Raw genomic sequence first — 19918 nt, 5'->3', positions numbered from 1 at the left:
TCGGCGGCCGGGAGCTAGCCCGGGAGCAAGGCTTTGGTGTCCCTAAGAGCTGGCCTGGCTCTCAGAGCCAGGCTGTGGCCTTCTCTGTGTCTGATGTCACAGAACACCAGCATCAGGTGGAATGGGTCAAGACAAAAAGAGACTTCTCCATAGTCATGTTTGAGCAGAGAACAAAACGAGAACATTATCCAAACCACAAAAATGACCACATGGCCCCCTTTCCTGGCTAATGTGAATGATTGCTACTTCTTTTCTTCCCAGTTAGCTAAGAATTAAGATAATCATAGGATTACCCCTGCTTCCTGACAGCATCCAATCCACAGCACAGCCCCACTTCCCTGAACCCTCCCTAAAATAATCCAACACAAGCCCAAATCCTATAATAAGTCCTTTCTAACACCCTTTGACTGAGAAGCTCATGGTTCCCATGGTGTGTTTTCCCCCACTGCAGAGTGAATAAACTCAACTGGGTTCAATTACCATCATCTCTTGCCAGGTTTACTGCAGTAGCCTTTAACTGGTCTCTCTATTTCTACCCTCGTCTTGTTTTCAACTTAGCAGTTAAAGTAATCCTTTTAAAAAGTGAGACAGACCACGTCGCTTCTCTGCTCAAAACCTTGCAATGGCTCCCCCTTCCTTCTGACTAAAGCTGATACCCCTTCATGACCTGCACTATCTGGTCCCTATGACCTCTCTGGCCTCAGCGCTACCCCTTTGCTCACTCTGCACCTGTTACACCATCCTCCTTGCTCTTCCTCTAACACGCGGAGCATGCTCCTGCTTTTGGCTTGGGCACTATGTGCTCCCTTTGCCTGGAACACTTGTCCCCTAGAGAGCCACATGGCTCACTCTTTTACCACCTTCAAGTCTTTGCTCACATCTCACCTTCTCATTGAAGCCCACCTTGACCTGACCATTCTATTTAAAATGCAACCCCTCCCTCCACACTCCCAATCTCCCTAACTCTCCTCTACTTTTTCTTTTTCCCATAGCTCTTATTACCTTCTAACATTCAGGCCAATCCCCTAATTATTGTCTTTCTTGTTTACGGTATGTCTCGTCCAGATGGAATCCAAGTTCCACAAGGGTAGGGCTCTAGGTACCAAGCACCTAGAATTGGGCCTGGCCTACAATTACCAATCAATACATATTTGTTGGATGTTGCTGAATAAATTGGCATCACAGGGGTTGGAAAGTTGGCTTAAGATCCCTCACCGAGAAATATGGAGCGAGGCTGCCTGCCTCAAATTTGGCTCATTGTCAATTCCACATATTTCCTTAAGACAGAGTTTCCTAAATTTCAATCACGTGCATGCCAACCTCATGATTTTTGCCCTAAGGACAACTTATACTTTTATTTACTTAAAACTTTTCCTTAAATTGACTTTTTGACAAATAAATTTATTTTAAAAGAAAATTGTATATCATGGCTTTGATATGCTAGTTATATTTTTTCTATTACACGTTAAAATAAACGTATAGCTATTCAAATGAACGATATTCATCTGTCCCACCTAAATCATCTTGTTTACCCCCAGTGGAAACCTGCCTTATGCTTTTCCCTTCAACCAGAAAGAACTTCACACCCCTTTCTACCTACCCAAATCCACCCATCCTTCTCTAAGAAGCCTCCAGAAGCTCCTCCAGGTCACACAATCACTCACTTCCATGAGTTCCCTTCACACTTACAGAAAGAAATACATACCCAACATCTGGTTGCTTACATGCCATGCAGTTTTGTTTTCTGTTTCACAACATTAGATTATAAAATATCTTCTTAGAGTTATAGATAAAAGAGACATTAGAGTGTTCAACTCCCCTGTTTTACAGGCCACTGAGGAGATGAAGAGGCTTGTCCCAAATGCCTGCCAGGAGCAAAACCAAGACTAGAACTTGGGTCTTCTGATGCCCACACTCAGTGGGGAATCCACAAACACTACTGCGTCCCTATAATGTGTCCAGCGTGGTGCCAGGCGCAGGAGACAGTGCTGAGTATAACGGACCCAGACCTTGCCCACATGGGGCTTACAGTGGAGCCAGGAAGCTGCACACTAAGCAAACAATTATACATGATCAAGTAAATAATTCCAAGTGCCTGGGAAGAGAAGTGAGGGGTTGAGTAGAGGCCCCAGCCTGTTTGGAGGGACATGGAAACCTCACTAAGGAAGTATGTCTAAATGCATAGGAGTTAGCTGAGGAGGTGCTGGCGGATTTCTAAATGGTGCCAGGCTAATTCACAGAGGCCTGCTTTGATGTTGGAGAGCTCCGCTGCACTGTGGGTTACTTAGGCCACAGTGCTCAGGGAGAAGGCAACCCAACAGCTCAGAGACTCTGGTGCCACCGGAACGTGGCAGTGGTCCCCTTCACCCTGCAGCCAGCAAGAAGGCGGCAGGAGACACTTCAGCCCTGCTCTGGAGGGGCCCTCACCCCTGGCTGGCAGAGAGTTTGGGCATATTGGACACGTTGGTTGTTTTTGCCAAGGGAGTGCCTACAATGTGAGCTTTGACATTAACAAAAATAAATCCTTAGTTCCTGGAAGTGGAAAATCTTAGTATTACTTACGAGGCACACCGCAAGGCCTCGTGCAGTCTCACCTAACGGGTAAAATGAAGAATTTTCAAAAAAGGAATGCATTTCAGTCCAGAGTTTATCTTCATGTTTCCTTGTGCTATTTCACTGCGGCTAGTTAAACTATATCTAAGACACTCCAACTGCACCATGCCTTAGTCTTAGAAAATTAAACCTGACAACAACGTGATGGTGTCGTGATGTGGAAGAGGGATATGTCAAGACTGAGAGAGAAACTTGGGGTGTGGTCCCTTACTCTGCCCCTTACCAGGCTGGGAAAATTGCTTCATTTTTCTGAGCCTCAATGTCTTCGCCTGTAAAATGGGCGTAATAATAATTCCTGTACCTCGTCTTGGGACATAAATGGGAATCCATGTGAGAGCTCTTTCATAAGAGCTAATGTGCTGCAAAATCACTTAAAAATGAACCTGTTGTTGTGAATCCTCTTGTATGAAGCTCACATTGAGGCTCAGAGACCTGGTAGCGGCCAGAACAAAGGTCTGTCTCCTGAGGCCCACTCAGTTTCTCTTCACCAGGTCACTGCACTGGGCCCGCCTTCCAGGACAGCAATTATTGGCAAGAGCAAGTTCCTGGGGAAATGAATATGTGCTGGGAGGGAGGGAAGGGAGGAGAGGGACCCCCATGGGGGTTAGGAGAGGGCGATAGAAGGGAGAGGGCAACAACAAGCTCTCCTACCTTCTCAGTTTGCTGAGGGCTCTGAGGTTAGGCCTTCTCAGGTCTCTGCTACCGCCTTTCTCCTCTTTCAATTTGCCTGTCTTTGTGTGGTTGAAGCTGACCTAGCATAAAATAACACACTTTTTCGCTTTTTCACACATTTTGAAAGCAAAGTCAGGCTTTAATGATCAGTTTTCCGTTCCTTGGTATTTTCTTTCAAGCAAAGGCCATGTTTTTGTAAGATACTACATTTCAGTGGGGCTATTCTTTTGTCCCCAGCAAACATTCCTGAGTGGTAGGTTTTAGGAGGCATTCCAATTTATTGCTTCTGGTGTCCAATAACCTTGGAATGAGTATCTGTCTCCATGCCCCCCCAAGGCCATGTTATTTCAGAAAGTTACAGCTCTTAAAACCGTTCTCTAATAAAAGTAAGTGCCACTAATTCTAAGTAAAGTGAGCTTTCCAAATAAGACCAACAGTGAATGTTAAAAAAAAAAAAAAAACCAAAAAGGAAGAAACTTCCACAAAAGGAGTCCATAGTGAAAACTGTGCAAAGCTGAAGTTTTTCAGGCATATTCACAGCCATTTAAAAAGATGTCTTCAGCAAATTCATCTAAATTAGCTAAAAATGCTTGGCATGATGGACACGTTGCTTTTGTAGGCCAATATTCAATCCAGGTAGAGGAATCTAAAGGGTAGATGTACCTGCCAAGAAAAAATGAAAACGAAGCATTTGTGATGATGACCACAAATAGAGGAGAGCCGAACTTGGTTGAGCCCAGGCTGTTCAAGTCCCCAGGGGTCAGGCCGTCGGCCAAACTCTTCCAGACCGGCTTCTCCCTAGAAAGGTCCATAAACCCCTGATGATCGTGAAGCTGCTTGGCACTCCCATGGTTAAAGGCAAGGAACAGCATCTGTTTTAATGTCTATTTTTAAAAAACAGATAATAAAATGTGTATTGAAACATTTCCTCTTTACAAACAGAGCAGTCTGAGATCTTATTGAGGGAGCAGATGTGGTGTAAGGGGATCGGATGAAGGTCCTGGGATTCATTGTCAGACCCAGGCGCTCAGCTGGTTTCTCCATTAGCGAGTCCTCAGCTGCCCTGATGATGTTAAGTAGTTCTTTGTTTTAAATTCACATGATTTCATTTATGCTCCTAATGGTTTCTTGGTTAACAGCAGGGCACATAACAAACATGTAATGTATTTAAGAATAAATTACACTCAGTTTTGGAGGGAAGATCAGAGACTACAAAATATTGGTGACTTACTTGAAACTGAAATTGTATTTTATCTGGAGGGCTTCTTTACCCATAATTAAATACTGTTGTCCTTTTTCCAGGTCAGCGTTAGCACAGCTTATCTTTTTAATGAAGGTAATTTCAGAGTCTTTCTCAGCAACAGCTTCACCTGAGAGACACACAAGTAAGGTTATCACATTCATGTTACAATGTCACGATTATAAACTCTCTCAAGTGTTCAGGTTTCTCATGGCTACTTATTAATCAGCATAAGTTTATATCGGCCGGCTAGTGGCTATTGGAGAGCAGCGATGTCCACAGGGTTAAGACTTCGGACTCTGGAGTCAGGCAGGCTCTCTGAGTTAAATCCCAGCTTCCTGGCTGTGTGGCCCTGGACAAGTGATTTATGCTTTCTGTGTAAGGACTCAGACCCTCATCTGAAAAATGGGCATAACAATAAAAGCTACCTTGTAGGACTGTTGTGAGATAAAATGGGTTAATACACAAAAAGTGCTTAGACCACAGTAAGCACTGTATAAGTGCTTATTATTATTGCCCTTGTAGAACCAGGAATTAAAAGAACCTCTCTATAGTTGAACAATATTAATTGCCGTAGGTTATATAGTAAAATAAAAAAGCATTTGGTAGCTGGCAATGGGCAATTTTGTAGAAAAGTGTAAGACGTGAAAGACTTGGAAAATTTTAAGGAGGATAATTTTGGGATTCCCAAAGAACTCAGAAGTAGCCAAGAAGCCGCTTCTCCTACCTGGAATGCATTCCTCCCCATGTTGGCCTATTGAATTTCTACCCATCTTTAAACTCATCTTCAATTCTCACAGTATCTAGTAAACACTCCTTGATGCTCTTTGTCATAAACATCTGTCTCCCACTTAATCCCATTATCCTTGAATTTCTATCACAATATATTTTACTCCACCTGTCTGTCTCCTCAGCTAGGCTGGAAACTTCCTGAGGCAGGGACTGGGTCTGACTCATTGCTGTATATTCAGGACTGATATCCAGCTATTAAACTATGGCGGAGTCATCCTAATTATTAAAATCCTGAAAATCTTCTGAACCCATTGGTAAATAGTACATAATAGCAACTGTGTAAATGGTTGACTTTAGTAATATAAATTCTAGTGTACACACATTAGTTCAAGCTAATTTTCTTAGGCTCTCTCGATGACTATTAGTATGTGACTTCCTTTTGCAGCAACATCTAAGCCACATTCCCGGAACTATTTGCCAGTTCAGCCCCTGTTAGGGTAAGCAGTGTGGCTGCATGGAGCCTTAGTATTATTTTTAAAAACCTTTTGTTATGGAAAATTTCAAGCATATTCAGAAGAAAAGAATAGTTAATAAATCTCAGCTTCGACGATCACTAATCTTATTTTCATTTATATCCTCACCTATTCTAAGCAACCTGTTTTAGGAGAAACATCAATTTATTATTATCCTTGGACTACATAGTTGCCTTTGATTCTAAATAGTTTAGTTTTTATTTTGGTTTATTGTTAGTGTGCAGCAACTCTCGTGTAAGTGTTAAGTGTGTGGTGTTTTGATATTCATATAAATTCAAAATTTATATATACTAAAAATGAACACACAGAATGAACAGATAACAAAGTATGCAAAAGTTTCTTGACATTTCCTTTTAAATATCATAAATATGAATCTTCTGAACTGACAGGAGAACAAAGAAGAAATGATATTAATAGAGCTGCAGCTTGGGAATCATACGACGTTACACAACATTCAGAACAGTCTGGAATGTCTTTTGATACTATGCAAGAACCAGTACAAAATAAAACAAATAATTTGTATTTCTGGAATGAAAAGCACTTGATTATTTCAGTAAAAATAGGAATGGCTTATTATTGCTCATGACGTGAATGTTGGATGCAAGTGTTGCTCGAAAGTTGGCTTGTGGGAAGATCAAAACGTTGAACACTTACCTATTTTGTCAGAATGGCAATTGTGGTTCAAATAAAGAAAATTTGTGATGATCAATGGGGAAAAATAAAATAGCATCACAAATGAATTTCATACGGTGAAACATTTAAAATAATAAAAACCAGAAAAATTTTCTATCAGTGTTGATCAAGCAAATAAAAATTTGGAAAGTATTATTAGAATTTTTAATTCTATCTAGTGTATGGTTAAAAATAGTCAAGCAATTTCAGACTTGAAATGCTTGATAGAATTTCAAAAGAGAAAAAAATCAATATAAACATATTGTAGTAATTTAGATTTATGGTCCTCCTTATTGAAAAATTTATATCTACTGAAGTGAGAACACAGCTTTTTCAAAAATATAAATAAGGTAATAAAATAAAATTTCCTTCATTATTGAGATCAACTATTTAATATAAAAAGTGTTTTTAATAACATAAAATGAAAAACTGAGGACTGTGAAGATGGTTTAATGGTTTTTTAATGATCTCAAGGTACTGGAAGGAACAACTGAACAACCTCTCAAACTATTTTGCTGAGGTTTGAGAAAAAGGAGCCAGTGAGGAATATTTGTATGAACACCTTATTGGTGCAAATGTAACACCAGGGATAAGTCTGGGGCTTCAGCAAAAATTCTGAAATTTCCAGCTGTTTCAATTTGGCATTGACTGAATCACCTATCAAGTGTCTTTGCATAATACAATAAAAGATACAAGCCAAGCAAAAGTCACTTTAAATATTGTCTTCATAAATTTGGTATTTACTGCCATATATCTAATACACACTAGACAGAATTAAGTAATAATACGAAGAGCTTAAAAATTGCAATAATGAAAATTATAAAAATATTCGGATTTGACAAGTAGCCCATACTGCTAGGACAGCCGAGGCAGTTTGGAAATCCTATCAAGTCTGACGGATTCATTTTGATGGATATTGTCATATGGGAGTACACATTTAGAAAGTGAATATATATACTTTTTAGTGATTTGCCTATCATATTCTAGCAATTATGTCAACATCATCATTACGTGTTCAAGAAAAAATCTTTCAGCTTTAATAAGCTGACAGATTAATGAATGAATGATAAAATTGATTATGTAAAAATAAGTAAAGGAAACTATAAAAGTAAAGAGCTGTTACAAAATGAAGACTGATATGCCATTTGATATAAAACAACAGAAAATATTAATTTAAGAGAAAAGCTGGTTATATGAAAATGATTTTGCTTTTAATGACAAAAGTGAAAAATGTAATGAACTTTTATGTTTTCTAAAATTTGTGAACCCTGAAACTTGGTCAAATGATGTTTGTATAACTCTGAGAGTGGAAAAGGAATAAAAATTAAGAGAATTAGGAAAAATAAATATGACATTTCAATAAATTGTTTTCATGATTTAGGTGATTATTAATGGAGATACATTGGATACATAAAAATGTCAGACAGCATCATGGGAACTAGAAACATTTTGAATGTAATTATTGCTAGTTTAGCGGAAACTGAGAGAGGGTTCACTACCACGAACAATACTGTTGCTAGTAGGAAAAATTACTTATTGAGACTATAGGTTATGTAATGATTACCAATTCAATGGAGATGTAATTGGAAAAGTTTGATGTGGTTCCTTGTTGTCAAATCAAACCTCAAACAGGGGCATCCTGTAGTGAATCCAGCAAAATAACGCTGACAATTTATAAAAATCAAAAGCTTATGTGGGTAGTATTTGGGTGGTGAACATGATGTAATCTATGCAGAAATAGAAGTATAATGATGTACACCTGAAATTTATACAATGTTATAAACATATGTTACTGCAATAAACAAAAAATTAAAAAAAAAACGTGGAACTATTGGAATGATTTAATGGATCATTTGTGTGACAATTTATATCATCTGACAAGCAGTTTATGATATCTGTACTTTAGTTTACTTAGAGAATAGAAGGGAACATATTTTAAAAAGTTGTTTTATATGTTATTTTGCATATGAATTCAGTTTATTGTACTGGTTATTACAACTCTCACTTATCCTATCGTAATTCACATGGCATCTGACCCAAGGCTTTGTACTTCACAGAGGCTCAGGTTTCCCTGTTTCTACGCTTGCTCCCTCCAATAGAAGCCAGAATGATCTTTTAAAACCACAAATCAGATCATGTTACTTGCCTACCTAAAACCTTTTATTAGCTTTCCTTTGGACTTCTAGAATAAAATCCAAATTTCTTACCGTGCCTTATAAATGCCTGTATGACCCAGCTCCTGCCTCTCTCTCAGCTTTGTCTCTCACTGGCCTTTCCCTCACTCATTATAGTCCTGTCACCCAGGGGTGTCCTTACAGTTCCCTGACCGGGCCGAGTTCTTTGCTGTCTCAGGGCCTTTGCACATTTGGTTCTCTCTACCCTCCACTCCATCTCTTTAAAAATGATTTTAGGCTACCTCCTAAAATCATCTGCTATAAGATGCCATCTGTTATCCCACTGAAGGAGTTTCCCCCATTAATTCCATGTCTGTTTCAAATATAATACTTGTTATTATTTATAATTGTTTATTTGTCCTTTTCCTTTTTTTAAAAAAATGTGTCTCCTCAAATAGAATACAAGCTTTATGAAGGCAGGAACTCTGGCTGTCTTAATCAAGTTGTATCCTCTGTACCTAATATAGTGCCTGGCACATTGTAAGTACTAAATATTTGTTGAATGAAGGAATGAATGAATGAATTCTCACCAGCTTTGTAGATGTCCAGGAGGGTTGCAGTGTATTTAACAAAAACATTTTCTTCAGCGATGGATGTGATACTAACTTTATAAGCTGGTAAACAAAAAAACAACAGTTCATGCTTAATATTACTAATGCCATGTTTAATAGAAGCCAGAATTTGTCAAACAAATGAGAAATGAAGCATGGAAAGCTCTTATGGGTACCCTGAGGTAGATCTCACTTTTTCCAAGAAGCCTTCCCAAATCTCTCAGTCTGGTTCTACTGGTCTGGACTCTAATGATTCATTCTACTTGGAATCATTAGCCCTGGCCACCATTACAGAACAGGCTGAGTAGGATAAGAGCAATACTAAGTTAAAAGACAGAAGCACATAATACAAATGAAATAAAGCTTTGTTAGATGTAAAGTTCAGATTCTGATCCTATAAGATTAGTGGAGTCGTGCCCACGGGGCACTTGGAAGAGCCCCTTCCCCTGCTGCACGGCCCCAGAAGGGGCCTTTATCTACCATTCAGGCCCACCACATAAGCCTACTTGTTCCATTGCCTCGATTCCTCAGATATCTCCACTGGCTTTGATCTTTGGTTTTTGATAGGATTCTGTTTTCTGACTCGTCTTTGCTTGGATTGGCAACTATCGGACGCAAGCCACTCCCAATCCTGTTTTCTCTTCTTTCAGGCATCAATGTTTAATCCATGGTGAGTTTGACCTCAGTTCTAGAATGATCACCTTGAAGGGACCTATTCCTTCTACGTGGCCTGAGAAAAGATTCTTTTATTTTTGCTTTTGATGGGGTTGAATGACCTAAAGTTTTGCCCATTTTTGAGATCCTAGCTACCTAGCTAGCTATATATATATAAGTGAATGAACTCATTGTGGCAGAACCAAAGGCTGTGTAAATTAGTGGCTTAAAATAGATGAAAAAGTCGTTATGGTGCATATAGGCAATGGACCTACTGTGGGCATTGGTGGAGAGGGAACTATTTTATTTTGTTTCTATTCTGTTATTCTAGTATCAATCCACAGTCTCCAAAAAAGCCAGCTAAGTCTTTTCTTGAAAGTAATAAACTAAATCCAGATTACATTTATTCTCTGTGTTAAAATAATTTTCTAATATTTAAGGTTAAAATAGTTCTAAAATGAGGAAAGAAAAAATTTAGTGAAATTTTTGTCTGTTAAAACAATATAGTATTGTCTTTAAGTCTCCATGTATTTTAAAAACTGCAGTGGGTCTTGGCTGAGTTAGGCAGCTTTTTAGCTTTTTAAAAAAAATCAAGATGAATTTGAAGAAAAGACTATAAACCATACAAAATTCATTCTGATGGCTGTATTTCCATTAAGAGAATTCAGTCTAATATAGTGGAAATAATACTGGAGACCAGGATACATCCTAGTTCTACCACTTACTTCCTGTATGACTTTGAGCAAATTATTTAATCTCCCTGAGCCTCAGTTTCTTCACTGGTAAAATAGAGCTAACCCTCTGTTACCTCAAAGGGGTCTTCTGGGACTCCAATGAGAAACCGTATATGAAAGCAGTTGGTAAATGCAAGGTGCCAAATCAACTGTACTTATTTTTTATTTATAAATAACACCCTACCAATTTTCAAGAAAAGATTTGAGATAGTGTACAATATGCTCTCTTTCTAAAAAAAAAAAACCAGAAATAAACATTAGAAACTATGGATAGAAAACAAAGGAGCTAATTCTATGAGGAACTTGAGACAAGACTACAACTCTACTTGAGCATTTGATTTAGCTTGAGCTCTGAACAACCAGAAGGAGATGCTCCTTTTGAAATGGAAAGAGTCTCAAACATGGATTGCAATTCTGCATATATTAAAAATTATTTCATATTTATATTTTTACCTTGCCTTTGAAGGGATTTCAAAAAAACCCCAAACCCCAAAACCACCTTTGTCTCTGGCTCTGCTTGATAGACTGGAAATCTGAAATCTTATACCTTTGTGGCTTCCCAAAAGTTCTTTCTTAATATGTTTTAAAGCCTTTGATTCAATGGGATCTACTGGAGTAAAGTGTCCTGGGTGGGTGTGCAATTCACTCCTATTATTTTTAATGAAAATCGTATTTCTTTGCAGAAGGATGAATGACTTTGTGTGCTAATGCTGAAAATTGATGGTGTTTTCCTTCAAGGGAACACGTGGAATGTTGTATCCATATAATCACTATGTAAAGTTGTTGATCTTCCTAACTGATCATGTATTCATAAAATTTCATGTTTTTTTTTTTTTTTTTGTGAGGAAGATCAGCCCTGAGCTAACATCCATGCTAATCCTCCTCTTTTTGCCGAGGAAGATCAGCTCTGAGCTAACATCCATTGCCAATCCTCCTCCTTTTTTTTTCCCCCCAAAGCCCCAGTAGATACTTGCATGTCATAGTTGGACAACCTTCCAGTTGCTGTATGTGGGACGCGGCCTCAGCATGGCCGGAGAAGTGGTGCGTCGGTGCACGCCCAGGATCCGAACCCGGGCCCCCAGTAGCGGAGCGCGCACACCCAACCGCTAAGCCACGGGGCCGGCCCAAAATTTCGTGTTTACTGAACTTTTGAACTTACCATATGCAATCTCTGGTTGACATGCTGTTTCTTTTCTAGTATCTGCAGAGATTGTCAGATCCAATTCTGTCTGCATTTGTCCACAGTCAGCTGGATTTTGTGAAAAATGGTAAATGTCAAGTTAATGTAAGGAAGCAGACACTCTCTTTGGGAGTAAACATAGTTCTCATGAGCCCTGAGACAATGCAATATGATCTTACAAATACCAGATTCCTAAGACCTGTCCATTTTCTCCTCTTCCATAAAGTGAGACATTATATAAAGCAAAAACAAAACAAAACAAACAAAAACAAAATCTTGGACGTGAGACCTATTCTTAGAATGAGTAGTCACTCCACTTTCTGCTCTTTAAAAATGTATGCGCTTCCATTAAAGAAAGAAGGAAAAGCTCCCATGTTGAATAAAATCAAAAGTCCCTTGAATGATAATTTAGCTGTTTCATAGCTATAAGGTAATGCAATAAGTACCTAAGAAACGTGTAGATATTAAGGATTTTGAAAAACAAAATAAAACCCAAACCAGCCCAATGAATTTTGTTGATTATTGGAGAGTTCTAGGTCTTTTTTTTTAGCTAAAAAGGCTGCCTTGAAGTCACGAAAGACTGAATGGAACTGGCCAATAAACAGAGAATGTCACTAACTGGGAAGGACAAGGGGAAAGAACGAGGAGCTAGCGGCTCAGTCCTGAGCCTCTGCCTAGTACATTAAAAGACCAGGTGCCAAGTGAGAATTTCACATCCTGTTACCCCTCTGATATCCAACAACTGTCTGGATGGTGTTTCTGCACCTCTGGACAGCAGCAACTATCAGGGTGTTCAGGCGTTGTCGAGAAGTAGCTCTACAGCACTCAAGGAATCAGCTTTCAATCAGCTGAGACTACATTTCTACTTCTGCGAAACAACGGTTTATCCAACAGCTTCCCCCCAATTAGCCCAGATTATGAGTGGCTGCTTTAAACAAGCGTGCAGCCTAAACATGCTAAACGAAGTTTACCTTCTACACATTTGCACGTTGCTCCTTCACACACTTTCTCAAGTTTGGGCTGGGACGTGCTGTAAAACATGGTGCACTGTTTATCTGTGGCAACGAAAGTGTAGTTAGGAGAGGTGGCTTGATTAATGCCAAACACATTTACCGATCAGTGAGTCTCTCTCATGGGACCTTGGAGATCACCTATTTCGAACCCTTCTTTTCGTAGCTACGGCCCAGGGAGGTTAAATGATAAATTGCCTGTGCTAGCATGGGCCCCTCTACCCTCAAAATGATCTCCTCTTCTGTGCTTGACATTTTACTGTTCAATATTCATTTCTTAGAATGAAAATATTTGGTGCGTCCATGAATGAGAGGAAATTATGTTACATGAAAGTCTATCAAAAGAATTGTAGTTGTTTAGGCTGGAGAAGAAAAGAAAAGCATATATATATAAATTCATATTCTGTCTCTCAAGGGGAGGCTGGGCTAAGTATGTTCTGTATGATTTCAAATGATAAAACTAGACTGAACAGGTATCAGAGTTTGGTTGATTTTAAGAATTTTCTAACAAGTAGAACTGTCCAAAGTGGAGCCATCTGTCTTGTGAACCAAAGAGCTCTCTAATCACTTAACATTCTCAGAAGTGGCTGAGTGACCAAATGTGGGGTCATTCATTCAATATTTATCGATATGCATTGTGTACCTGACACTGTGTTAGATGCTAGGGGCACAAGGATGAAAACATTCTGTCTGGAGTTGGTGAGAAAGACATGCAAACAAATAATTACAATGCAATGTGACAACTGATATAATGGAGGTCTCTGCAGAATGTGATGAGAATATAGATGGAGTAGCAGTTGATTCTGGGAGGATTAAAGAAATAGTAGGGTAAGTAGGCTTCCGTAAACAGGAGAGATGCAATGAATACTGAAAATGAACAACAAAAATAAACTTGAGGCAAAGAATTTAAAAGTTAGGAGCAATCTAATCCAGTTATTTTAAAAATGAAGAAACTGAGGACCAGAGACATGAAATGATTTGCTCAATGTTATGCAGTAGTCTGTGTGTCCAAGTTGGGACTTTTGTGAAGAGTGAGCCCTAAGAGAGGCACCATATAAAATTTACAGGCCTCTAGTGGATTTCCGAAAGTTCTGTAATAAATAGAAAATAGTCTTCTGAGGAAATTTTAGAGCACAGTTGATTACCTGGTCTGTGGTATTCATACACTGTGAAAGTAGCAGGACTTAGATATCCAACTTGAAAAAGTTCAAATATCCGGAATCGAACACAAAGGAACTCATTGGAAGGAATCTGTTTGACAAATTCAAAGTTTAAGGAAATTATAGGAGAGAAGAGATCCATAATATTTAGCCTATAAATTTTGAATAGTAATAGTAAATGAAGAATTGTGGGAGGTGGAGCTTACCGAATCCAGTTGCAGAATAACATGTCCATCTTTGATTTGGTAATCAGTTAATAGTTGATCCACCCCTTCCACAAGCTAATAGAGAAAAGAGAAAAGCTTGAATTTAATTTTATGATCTTTTTGTTTAAACGCATTCACCTGAGGATGCAATGTTAGATCGTGGGTTGTAATCCACTACTCAAGAAGCGAAGAAGCTCCTCATCTTGAAAAAGTCTGAACGTGTTATTATATGCACTCACATGTTTTGGACCATGCAAGTATATGACCCCACTTCATTTTGAAAAATCAAAACAGGTAGATTGTTGGTTTGGAAAGAATATTCTGGGTGATTCTATGAAAGTGACATATTAGAATGAAAGGAAATAGCTTTGTCTGTAAAATAATGCAGTAAAGAAAACCAGGCATCCATAACAATATTTAAAAGAAAACATTTACAGCTCTTAAGTCTTCTGGGTTTGCATTGATTCCAGTGGGCAAAGAGATGTCCATTACTGCATGGGAGGACCCAGATGATGATTCTTCTCTGCTGGGCTTGTAGCTAAAAGAAGAGATTAGGAAATGGAATAAATAAATGGATAAGATTCTCTAAGAAAAGGCCCTATTCCTTAGTAGGCTTTGATTTTTGAATTTGGGTCTCCATTTATTTGCCTCTCTAAAATATATACATTGCAGCCTCTGAATTTTAGGGTTGCAAGAGACCTTTGAATCATTATTTTAACTTTTTACTCACTTGACTGATAATCTCAATGGACCACTATTCTGGAGCTGGAAGAGATCACAGAAGTCATTCAGTCCAAGCTCTTAATTGACTAGTTGAGGAAACTGAGGCTGACAGTAAGGCACCTCTTCAAGGTCACATGACTAGTTCACCTCAGAGCTGCATAGGTTTCTTGATTCTCATTCTAGTTCTTTTCCTCATGGAACATACTCAAAGAAGAAAATTGGTTGTATATTGGAAAGAGGCTCAATAAGCATGTTTGGGAAAAGACTGGAAGGAAATACACTCAAATGTTAGCAGCTACTTTCTCTGGATGGTGAAATTATAAGTGATTATCTCTCTTCTTTTCCATGCTTTTCTCTATTTTCTAAATTTTCCACATGAGATACTTTATTTTTAAAAAATGTTTCCAGGACTATCCTTTGTCTAGGAATGGTGCTTGTGGGGAAGCTAAGGAGAAGGCAAAAGGGGTAAAATGAGAGTTTGGCATGTTTTTCTGTTTTCTGATAAGAGAGAAAAGAACACTGAAATGGGGAATCAGGAAACGTGGGTTTTATCTCAATGCTGCTGAGAGATTTCCACAAATTATTTTCCCTTTCTAGAGCTCATTTTCTTATTTGTAAAATTAACTTTGAAGAAGTGGAAACTTGTATTTTTAATTTGTTATAATTCCAAGGTTTCGTTTTGAGTGGCAGAGCCTTGGTGTGATCATTAAGCAGAGTTAGAAGATTTCAAAGAGGAGCAAGTTAGTGGGTCAGGGACTGGGGACTGGGGCAGGGTGAGAGTGGTCCTGCAAAGGTTGAGTTTCAGGTTCCAGCTTCACCTCAAGATGGTTGAGAGGCAGCTGGACATTCGAGAGTGACGCTTGGAAAAGCAGTCAGGATTAAAGGAAGAAACTGGGAAAACAGCTTCAAAAGGGGGAAAATGAATTGATCTCACTTCAAGGAATGAGTGTTAGTGAAATGGGAGGTATTATGAGAGTTAGTGTGGTGGCAGGGGATCTCTTTTCCCCAACTACACTTTGTAGGGCATATATAAAGCAGACCCTATTAGAAGTTTTACCAATATAATTTAAAATATTATAAAATTTCTGTCTTATAAAAATTTAACCCTATTCTTCACCAAATTAACAATTTAGGACAGAATATAAGGCAACTTGGAACTGTAATACGACATCTGGACATTTCCCTAACTGGACGGGTGAGTGTCACCAGAAGTAGAGAACTCTTGCTCACAGATGCAAATACTCTGTCAACAGGACGGAAAAGGGCCTCCCGAGTGGAGAGTGTCTATGAAAAGTTGCTGGAGTCTTGATGACTGGTTGCCATGGCAACTGTTTCAACCATGGAACAGAAACCTTCCTTTCAAGAAGCCCTTTGCCTGCTGCCAAAGACAGCAATCTTTCCCAAAGGCATTTTGTTCCGAGAGGAGGAGAGAAATGAAATCCTTTTTTTCTTTTCTTATGAATACAAGAGAGAGGTTGTAAAAAGCTAAATACACGAAAGAGACCCCTGAACACAGAAACTGTGTGCTGGCATTTCTTTTAATCAGGAGAGAGAATATTTGAAGGAAAGAATTTCTCACATGAATAAGTACTACACGGTTACTTTTGGAATTTATCCAACCTAACTTCAGCAGCACAGAGCCAAAAGCATATGCCACCTGGCTTTTTTGAACATTTTGTCCCTGATTTATAAAAACCAAAGGATAGAATATTCAATATTACACCTCTATTTGCTTTCTTTTGTATATTAACAGTGTGAAATTAGGCCTCCTGTCAATGAATTCAAATGAACGAGTTTTTGGTGAGAGCCTTTTTATATATAGCAGAGCTGTGGAACGTTAGAGCTGGAAGAAACTTTGAGATCAGATAGTCCAATATCCTTGCTTTACAGAAGAGGCCCAGAGAAGTAAGCTGAGTGCTGAAGGTCCCTTGAGCACTTCATGGCAGGAGCTGTTCCACAGGTGTCCCACTCCACTATCAGAGAGCCCTTCTTGTCCCCACTCTAGGTGCCTCGCTGTAGGGTCCCCCGCATTGATTCTAGCTCTGCCCAGAACACGTCTGCTCACACCTCCCTGTGACAAGTGCTATGGATTTAAAGACAACTGTGATCATGCCCCCTCCCCCAGAAGAGAGGTACCCAAGAGCAGGAATGGCAGTTAGGAGGAAGGAAGCTGCCTGGGAAAGAGTGACCTTAATGGAAAGACATTAGAGAATGAGGAAGGATATTTGAGGGGGAACAGAGAGCAGCGACTGGCCAAGGAAGAAAGGAGGGATGGTGAGCAGGCTGGCTGGTGAAGTAATCCTAAGAAGAGAATGACTGGGCTGGGGACCACAAACAGGGCTGGGGATTGACTGGGAAGGAGGAGGTGAGAGACAATGAGCTGTTCCTGGAGGTCAGTGGTCTCAGATTACACTGAAGGAGGTGATTTAGATCCTGGACTGGCTGTCAGGATCTGGGGTTTGAGGTCCTGGCTCTGCCTCTAACTCTGCAAGAACTTGGGAGGTTACTTCACCTCTTCGGGGTCTCTAAAATAAGCGGATTACTATATCGTCCCTAGAATCCTTTTCAGCTCTAATCTGTGACACAACTCTAGGGAATTTCTAATTTATCCGTACTTTGTGCTTTGACATCACGTGAGATGATAAGTAAAAACAGCAAAATACCAGCCATAGAAATCACTATTATTAAGAAAAGAAAGAGTTAAGGAAACAGAACACAACAGGAGGTACCGAGGAATGATGGAAAGAAGAGGGAAGAAGCCTGTGTTCTAGTTCTGGCTCTGCCACTTAACTGATTTGCTCTGTGTCATCGCTAAGCTATATATACGTATTTTCAAAAACCTACAGTTTCATAAGCACTTTAGGATGGTGGCTGTCGTAAGCGGAATAGCGGCCCCCAAAGATGTCCATGTCCTAATCCCTTGAACCTTTGAATATGTTACCTCAGGTGGCAAAAAGGACTTCACAGATGTGATTAAGTTAAGGATCTTGAGATAGGGAGATTATTTTGTATTATCTGGGTGAGTCCAATGTAATCGCACAGGTCTTTATAAGGGAAGGAAGTAGGAGAGTGAGAGAAGGAGAAATGATGATGGCAACAGGGATCAAAGTTAGAGAGAGATTGGAAGATGCTGTGCTGCTGGCTTTGAAGATGGAGGAAGGGGCCATAAGCCAAGGAAAGCAGGTGGCCTCTAGAATCAGGAAAAGGCAAAGAAATGGATTCTTCCCCAGAGCCTCTAGAAGGAACGCAGCCCTGAAGACATCCTGATTTTAGGACTTCTGACCTCCAGAATCGTAAGGTAATAAATTTGCATTGTTTTAAACCATTGTTTGTGGTAAATTGTTACCTAGCTGCAATAGGAAATGAATACAGTGGCCAATTTCGGCCTCTGGAGTTGGTCTGCAGAGGGTTCAGCATCAGTGGTTCTCAGCCCTGGCTACCATTAGAATGACCTCTGGGGTGAGGGTGGATAGTTCTAAAAGCCCTCCAGCTGACTTCACTGTACAGCCTGAGTTGAGAACCACCGGCTGATGAAGGCCGGGGATTTTACCAGGCGAATGTGATTTTTCTAAGTAAGAGGGTAAAAGCTGCTTATGAGAGAATATTTTTCTTTTTCTTTTCCTAATACATCACATCTCTACCTTTCTGAAAGACAGAAAAAAAAAATAATATTATAGTGTTTGAATTAGAAGAAAGCCAAAAATGGGAGGGGAAATACGTGTATATGAGCAAAAGCAAAGCTGTTCTGTATAGTGAATAGCTATTTAGGAATACCCATTACGTTCTACATTTTAAAAAGTGGACAATTTTGCAACTTCTGGCTATGTTAAAATTAAAAAAGATGAAAAGAAATAATACTGTGGCAAAAGCGAGACCTTGATGTCTACACTCCCCTTTGAGGAAATGGGCTTACCTTGCACACGCTACTATGCGCATGTATTCCGAGTCCTCGTGGGCTCTGTAGCTGGATGCTAGCACACGCAACAAACAAACAAGCAAACAAATAAACAAAAATGAGAGTAAACCACTTGTAGCTGTTTTGGAACCTGTCAGAACCGAATCATTAATGAGCAGGCTTCAAAACATGCTTAAAAATGATTTATGATTTGGAAGTTGGCACTTTTGGTGATTTTAATGGAAATTCATGGCTACTGACAATACCAGGAAGTCTTTAAATAATTAGAGCAGATTTCTGCTCTCAAAGAACTTATAATTGAAGGAAAGAGTCATTTAAGATAAGTATGTATTGGTAACGTGTTTGGGGGAGGTTACAGGGAGGAAGAGCTAATGCCTGGATTTGCTGTACTGGAAAGTTGCCTGTAGGAACAGACTTCTGAGCCACAAACGGAAGCTGTCAGGGCAGAGGAACAGCACACACCCTGACCCCACGGCCACGGTTAGAGGAGGACTGGATTGTGCAAGTGGACTTGCTTTTGGACTGGGAGGGGAGAATCAAGCCCCCAGAAGAGCGATGTGAAGGCCACAGGCAGAAAAAAGAAAAAAGGCACGTTAAAAAAAGACCTAAGTGCTGGAGAGACTGAGTTGAAGATGAGCGCAGAGAACTGTGTGTTTATCAGACTCCTTGGAATACAGAAAGGGTAACAGAGTGATGAGAAATTCAGGGTCCTAGAATGGAATGCTGACACAAAAGTAACAGAAATTCAAGGTTCCGAAATTAGACCTTTCTCTGGCTTTACAACTAGTTACACTCTTAAAAAGTAAGGTAGTCAAAACAATTTCTTGATCAATAGTGCATACCTTTAGCTTAGTTATTATGTTATTTAATATCAGTTTCCAACTATCATTAAAGAGTTACCTCATTATAATAAATGGCAGTAAGGTTTACTTGGATGTCAACCTGCTATAGAACTTGATCAAGAAATTTTGTATTTTGAGCAAGCACATTTTTCCCAATCAGGGGAGCTCTCTGACATACTTTATGCTTTGCCAAAATTACAGTGTAAATGATACTGTTTTACCTTCAATGTCCTGGGTTTCAATTTTCAAATCAAAGCTGCAAACTTCCTCAGAGGTACTGGTTTTGTGAACTACAGTTCTTACCTG

General features: G+C 39.4%; 1 protein-coding gene across 1 annotated transcript in view; it reads right to left on the bottom strand.

Annotated features, from left to right (window-relative positions):
* Positions 1 to 3809: 3809 nt before the first annotated feature.
* The window catches only part of LOC101404433 (complement C5), a 92222-nt gene continuing 76113 nt past the window's right edge, over positions 3810 to 19918 (bottom strand). The window contains exons 32-41 of the mRNA XM_004423383.3: positions 19834 to 19915; positions 18768 to 18825; positions 14567 to 14669; positions 14132 to 14206; positions 13911 to 14016; positions 12727 to 12810; positions 11735 to 11824; positions 9167 to 9250; positions 4517 to 4655; positions 3810 to 3948 (exon numbers count right to left, since the gene is read on the bottom strand). Of these exons, the coding sequence (XP_004423440.1) occupies positions 3810 to 3948; positions 4517 to 4655; positions 9167 to 9250; positions 11735 to 11824; positions 12727 to 12810; positions 13911 to 14016; positions 14132 to 14206; positions 14567 to 14669; positions 18768 to 18825; positions 19834 to 19915 (960 nt within the window). The remainder of the gene's footprint in view (positions 3949 to 4516; positions 4656 to 9166; positions 9251 to 11734; positions 11825 to 12726; positions 12811 to 13910; positions 14017 to 14131; positions 14207 to 14566; positions 14670 to 18767; positions 18826 to 19833; positions 19916 to 19918) is intronic.

Source organism: Ceratotherium simum, chromosome 29 (assembly GCF_057802395.1).
Source record: "Ceratotherium simum simum isolate JZ-2026a chromosome 29, ASM5780239v1, whole genome shotgun sequence".
Taxonomy (NCBI): Eukaryota; Metazoa; Chordata; class Mammalia; order Perissodactyla; family Rhinocerotidae; genus Ceratotherium; species Ceratotherium simum.
Note: the sequence above shows the minus strand (reverse complement) of the source record. Positions and strands in the feature narration are given on the sequence as shown.